This window comes from Lampris incognitus, chromosome 20, assembly GCF_029633865.1.
Source record: "Lampris incognitus isolate fLamInc1 chromosome 20, fLamInc1.hap2, whole genome shotgun sequence".
Taxonomy (NCBI): Eukaryota; Metazoa; Chordata; class Actinopteri; order Lampriformes; family Lampridae; genus Lampris; species Lampris incognitus.
In genome coordinates this window covers 9898595-9904954 of record NC_079230.1, presented here as the reverse complement: position 1 = coordinate 9904954, position 6360 = coordinate 9898595, and the positions used below count along the sequence as shown (strand labels likewise).

At 51.5% G+C, this 6360-nt stretch overlaps 1 protein-coding gene across 1 annotated transcript in view; it reads right to left on the bottom strand.

Moving 5' to 3' along the window:
* Positions 1–4188: 4188 nt before the first annotated feature.
* The window catches only part of ppp2r5b (protein phosphatase 2, regulatory subunit B', beta), a 12532-nt gene continuing 10360 nt past the window's right edge, over positions 4189–6360 (bottom strand). The window contains 1 exon segment of the mRNA XM_056300847.1: positions 4189–4413. Coding sequence (XP_056156822.1) covers positions 4189–4413 — 225 coding nt within the window.

The following is a 6360-nucleotide window of genomic DNA, read 5'->3' as shown; positions in this document are numbered from 1 at the left end:
AATATACATCATCTTCATCATCATCATCAGCATCATCAGCATCATCTCTAGGGTTTATCTTCAACACAACAAACACAGACCATTGGGCAGACAGTGCAAATCTAGAAATTCAGTGAAATTGCTACGTAATGCAGTTTTAGGTAACGTTATATTCTCTGTCTGTTACTGTTACTCTTACTTATTGCCATCCTATCACTTTTCTACGTCTACGTTGTTTCTGTTACAGCTCTCCCTCCGTCTTTCTCCCTCTCGTCCCATCGGCACCGGTTGCTAAGGACGCCTCGGAGGCGCCCCGGCTGAACGACAGTATAGCATGATACACGTATGTCTGAATGGGGCAACGCAGTATGGCCGTGGACGGGAGCAATGACACCCCCCCCTCTCTCTCTCGCGCGCGCGCGCGCGCGCTCTCTCCCTCTCGCTCTCCCCCCCTTGCAGAACGGTCGGACCCCGGGGATCATTATCTCACCCAACGACCCTTGCGCACACAATAACAAACGAGAGGGCTCGCGGGGTAAACTAGCGAGAATCTAAACGCTACGCCGCGTTTCCGCTGTGAAAACTGCTTTCTGAACCCGTTTCCAAAAGAAAAACGGTCGTTTTTTTTGAGTCTGAAGCAACAATATCGCGACGACCACTGATGGCTGGACTCGCTAGCCCTTGGCTAACGGGTCGGACCCCTTTAAGCCGACTGGTTAACGTGGTCGCCCGCCCGTGGTGCGGGAGACCCGGGTTCGCGTCCCGGCTGCACCCCCCCCTCCCCCGAATTCACGGTCTCACCACCCCCCCTTCTGATACCGATGTAGCGGAATCTGGGGGCAGCCGAGAACCGCCGCAGCCGGGACGCGAACCCAGGTCTCCCGCACCACGGGCGGAAGACCCGGGTTCGCGTCCCGGCTGTCCCCCCCACCCCGAATTCACGGTCTCACCACCCCCTCTTCTGATACCGATGTAGCGGAATCTGGGGGCAGCCGAGAACCGCCGCAGCCGGGACGCGAACCCAGGTCTCCTCCTCCCCCGAATTCACGGTCTCACCACCCCCCTTCTGATACCGATGTAGCGGAACCTGGGGGCAGCCGAGAACCGCCGCAGCCGGGACGCGAACCCGGGTCTCCCGCACCACGTGCAACTGCGCTAACCAGTCAACTAGAGGGTCCGACCCGTTAGCCAAGGGCTGGCGAGGCCAGCCATCCGTGGGCGTTACAATTATGTTTCAAATCCAATCAAATCGTTTGCGTCTTTCAACTTGCATGTCTGTAATTGTCCACTGACATACGGTTCGGAAAGACGTGTGGCCCCGCGGCTGCAACTAAGATCGCTGACCAACTTGCCGCACGTCCTTAATGCGGGGTTTTAAGAGCTTTTCTGACACAGACACGGTTTTTCTCAAGTGTTTCTAAAAGAAAACCACTTACTACGCAACTAACAAGCTAGCCTTGCTCACACCCGGAGCGCGGGAATAACAATCGACCAGTTCGTTCCAGGATACATTCGGACTCAAACCCTGTTCCTCGGGCAGGGGAGAAGGAGAGCGAGAGAGAAAGGAAGAACGTTTCCTCCCTTGCTCCGTCACTTACACCTCCCCCGTTTACATCGCGCGCCTCCTGTTCATTGGTTCACTCGGTGGACACGCAACGCACCCTCGCGCACGGAGGCACGCGCGCGCGCACGCACATTCTCTCTCTCTCTCTCTCACACACACACACACACACACCTGACCGTCATCTTCACACAAGGTAGCGTTTCCTGATCAATACAAAATAAATAGCATCAGTAGCCTATCAGTTTCCACAAAATGACAGAGATAATACAAAAACCAAGACAGAAGAGAAGAAGAAAAAAACAACACCCCCCCCCCAACTTTGAACAAAGTCATTTTCATCAAATAAATGTACATGTAAAGTACCATTAAGACAACGTGAATATCAAAGACGTAAAAGCTCAACGGGAACTAAAAATCAAGAGGGTGGGGGGAGGATTTTTAATGTGACACCCACTTCCTGTTGCCCCTCCCCCCCACTCAAAAACAGATTATCCTGAAAGAATGAAAGTATTGCTAAAGTAACAAGGCTTTTTTTTCTCTCCCTCTCGATATTTTTCCTCTCTTTGCCCCGTCGCCATCGTGACGATCAGACAAGAATAAACAGGTTGTGTTTGTTCGCGTCAATAAAACGGGAGTTATTGTCGGAACCTAGAGACGCTCCGGGTACATCACATGTAGCGAATTCGGGGGACAACGCAGCCACAGGAAGTGCCGCGGCCGGGAAGCGAACCCGTATCGCCCGCACCGCAGGGGACATCGCTAACCGCTCAACTAACGGGTCAGGCCCGCGAGCGAGCGGCCAGCGTGTCTTCTTATCCATGCACGTTACACACATTTCTAAAACCCGGACTGGACCGCTGGGGGGGGGGGGGTTCGAGACACGTGTGGCGCGTTTCAATCGTTTTCTGGCCGAGCCGCCTTGCGCTGCTCTGTTGTGGGCCCGTTTATCGGTCTGATCCTTGATGGAGGCGAGTCCAGTCCGTACCGCAGGGGTGTTGCAGCGTTTACGTGCAGTACCGGGAGAGGGGGGGCGGGGAGAGGGGGCGGTAGAAAACCGTTTTGTTTTTGGCGCCACGTATTTGAAACGCGTAAGCGAGAGGAAAAAGACAAGACGTTGGCGCCAAAACGCCGTCGCCTTTGTGCATTGAGCCGTCAAACTAAAACCGGGACAAGTGTGGCAGTTGTCCCGGGTGATCCCCCCCCCCCTAAAAAAACACACCAATTTAAACAACCTGCAAGCACCACAAATACCCGAAAGTTCAGCACCCCCCCCCGGAAAAACAAAAAAACACAATCTAGTTCCATTCCTTCCCTCTTTAAGGGCGGTCAAAGGGGGGAGGGGCACCCACATTATGGCCTTAACATAAGATGCGAGTTCAAAAGGTCAGGGTGGCCAGCCCCCCTTTAAGGTGTCTGCTACACTAGTGTTTCTCCCATAGCACACTACAGAAATATTCAGAGACATATGTATATATATATAATATATATTATATATATATATATTCATATATAAAAGCATTATCTTCATCATCAGTAGTATTTAGAGTAGTAGTAGTTGTAGTAGTAGTAGTAGTAGTAGTAGTAGAGTAACAGGTGACGAAGGAACATTACTGTGGTTAATATCGTCGTCACTGATATTACCCTCGCCATTGGTCAATTTAAACCTTTAGGGACGACTCAAGGTCCTTCCTTTGGTGGAGCCTGACGGAACGAGAGGCGGGTTCCGACGTTGGGTTCTAGAACCGCAAACAAGCGAACCCCGAAGCAGGAGGCTGTGTTTTAGGTGTGTGTCTCCCAATTTGCCTGTACAGAAATACGGCTTGTGTGTACGCGTGTATGGAATACACCGTGGGGATGTTCTGCAAGTCACTTTGCGTGTTCATCGAGGGGTTTGTTAAACTGGTGGCGTGTCAGATTTTTAAGTGACGATTACTCTGACAACAAACGTAAAGCAAAAAGAGTGTGTGTGTGTGTGTGTGTGTCTCTCTCTTCTAGCACCTGAACGTGCATATGCATCTGCACGTGTGTTTTAAGTATCTGTATCAGATCTTTATGGTAACAGCGCTGCAACGCATGAGTGGCCACTCCCCCCCCCCCGGCCTTCTTTTTTATTTATTCGTTTATTTTGCTATTCACAGACAACGTTAGCATTTCTGATCAAAAGAGAAATACAAGGCCAAATGGCAGATTGCATTTTTGTCTGTTATTTTGTGTGTGTGTGTGCCTTTCTGTATGGGGGGGGGGGGGCAACAAAGGTTAGTCAGGTACTCACTCGTCTGAAGTCTTGATCCGTTTTATTTTGTAAACCGAGGAATGAAGGTGTGCACTTTTTGAGATTCATCTTTTGATCTGAAGCATACTGAATATACAGCGAAACGAAACAAAAATTTTAAAAAAAATGAACCGCTGTCACGCAACTCTTTCAGGAACAAAAAGGTACAACCCTGTACCTCGTATCACTGAGGTCGGGACCTTTAAACAAGGACAAACGATGGACAGTGATACAAGCTACAACAGATTGTTTACTATCGTTTACCGTACCGTTTTCCTTCTGAACACTGAGCTCTCCCCACACGTTTACTGTTACCATTTTCCCCGTCTCCTCCCTGTCCCTACACCCCTTATTCCATCTCGCTGAGTGACCCTTAAGTAGCGGCCTCCCCCGCGCCGGAGGAGGCCCCGCTGGGCTCGGGCTCCAGCTGATCGCCGTGAGCTGTCTGCGGGGAGGCCGGGGTCGGAGGATCCCCTCTCTCGCCTCGCTCCTGGAGGTTCCTCTGGTTCCTGGCTGCCTCGGTGAGCATCTGGAGCCGGCGTTCCTGGTACTCCTCCAGGCCTCTCCAGAGCTCTGCACGCTCCCTCTCTCGCTTCAGCTCCCTGGCAGAGAGAGAGAGAGAGAGAGAGAGAGAGAGAGAGAGAGAGAGAGAGAGAGAGAGAGAGAGAGAGAGAGGTGAGCTTCTAGTGCCAACCTGATGAATGAACAGGAGGGGGGAGGTTAACTAATAGTAACCTAGTGTAACCGGTTATTTTCTTGCCCGGTGCGGGATTCGATACGGGGTGTAATGCACCACAAGGCGACATCACTAACCGCTCGGCTAAAGGGTCAGACCCGTTAGCTAGGGGCTAACGTGTCTTATTAGTAGTTTACAGTCGTCACCCTCCCCGGAAGCGCGCCCTCGCGCTTTGTTATTCCCGCGCTCCGAAGAGACTTCTGAGGGTCTGCACACTTCCGGATCCCACCGCTGCCACCAATGGAACCGGTTATTTTCTTGCCCGGTGCGGGATTCGATATGGGGTGTACTGCACCACAAGGCGACATCACTAACCGCTCGGCTAAAGGGTCAGACCCGTTAGCTAGGGGCTAACGTGTCTTATTAGTAGTTTACACTAGTAAGAAAAGGTACCCTAAAAGGGCAAAAAAGCAGAAATTATGTATTTATTCACTGCATTGTGGCGTCAGTTCCACATAATTTGACAACTGAAATGAAACAATGTATAACAAAGTGCATAGTCTTTGCTTAGCGCCTTTTTAAAGCATGCACACACACACACACGCACACACACACACACACACACACACACACACACACACACACACACACACACACACACACACACACACACACACACAGCAACTTGCCCATGTCCACGTGCCATCATTCCAATGTAAAGGGCCTAACTGCCAGAAAGCAGAACAGTTCTGGGGTCAAAATGTTTAAAGGAAGGATACAACTATGCCTCACTAAAATATTTTCCAATCTGTGTAAATTAACTTTACAGAAATTATTTCCAGTAAAGGCACTATTTCTAGTTTCCCCCCTTATCCCACCCGATTAACCCAATGGCATATGGCCGGAACTCTTGTCGAATACCTCCCCTGGCCCACGTTTCCACAGGAAGGAGATAGTCGTTACACCAGCTTCCTTCAAACTCGTGTCGGCTGCTCTCGCTATTTTACACGCGGAAGCCTCCTCGCATGATTGCGTCACCCTCAGGCCGCGAAGGAGGCGTAGGGAGAATGCTTTCGGTTGCTTGGCTGCAGGCGCCCGGGTGGCCAGAGGGGTCGCTGGAGAACGACGAGTCCCCGAACACTACACCGATCTACACCCACTATCCTCGGGTAAGGGTGGCCTAGCGAATGCCTTACCCCGTGGACGCTCTGGCCGGGACCGGTTACGGCGAGTCTGGGATACGAACCTCCCAGGCCACGTGACGAGCGGACTGCAAGAACGGCGGGTTATTCCGCTCGGCCATCAGAGCGGCCCACAAAAATAAAAAATAAAATAAATTCCTCTCTCGAAAAAATAATAAACACATATCTTAAAGAAAAACGTTTCCAACAAGCATAACCGACCCGGCCATATTGCAGCGCTTGCCAATACCAAGCCGTTTTCTCCACGCGGAGACCAGATGGTGACGAGCCACGTGGCTGCGCATGCTCGCGGTGTTGCCCGTGCACTTCACGTTTACGACAGTTCAGTGTCGTAAAGTCATCGGTGCCGTAAAAGGCGAGGTGAGTCCAGACTTGAAAGATGACGGCGCCTCTAGGATTCGCTCCCTCCCCGCTGTCCACACCGTCCGCCATCGCCCCCTGCGGGGGATCTTCTTCTTCTTCTTCTTCACCGCAAGTTTACCCTCATTCAGTTGATAAGCGCCGCCCTGAGGAGTCATGAAGTAGTGACTCTGGCAAGTCAGATTGGTGGTGGTGGGTGGTGGGGTGGGGGGGGGGTCCGTTTAGAGCGCCTGCATATTTCAGTAAGAAATGTCGATATTTGGCGCCGGTGTATCGATAACGTATCGCAAGAGGTGGTAATACGATA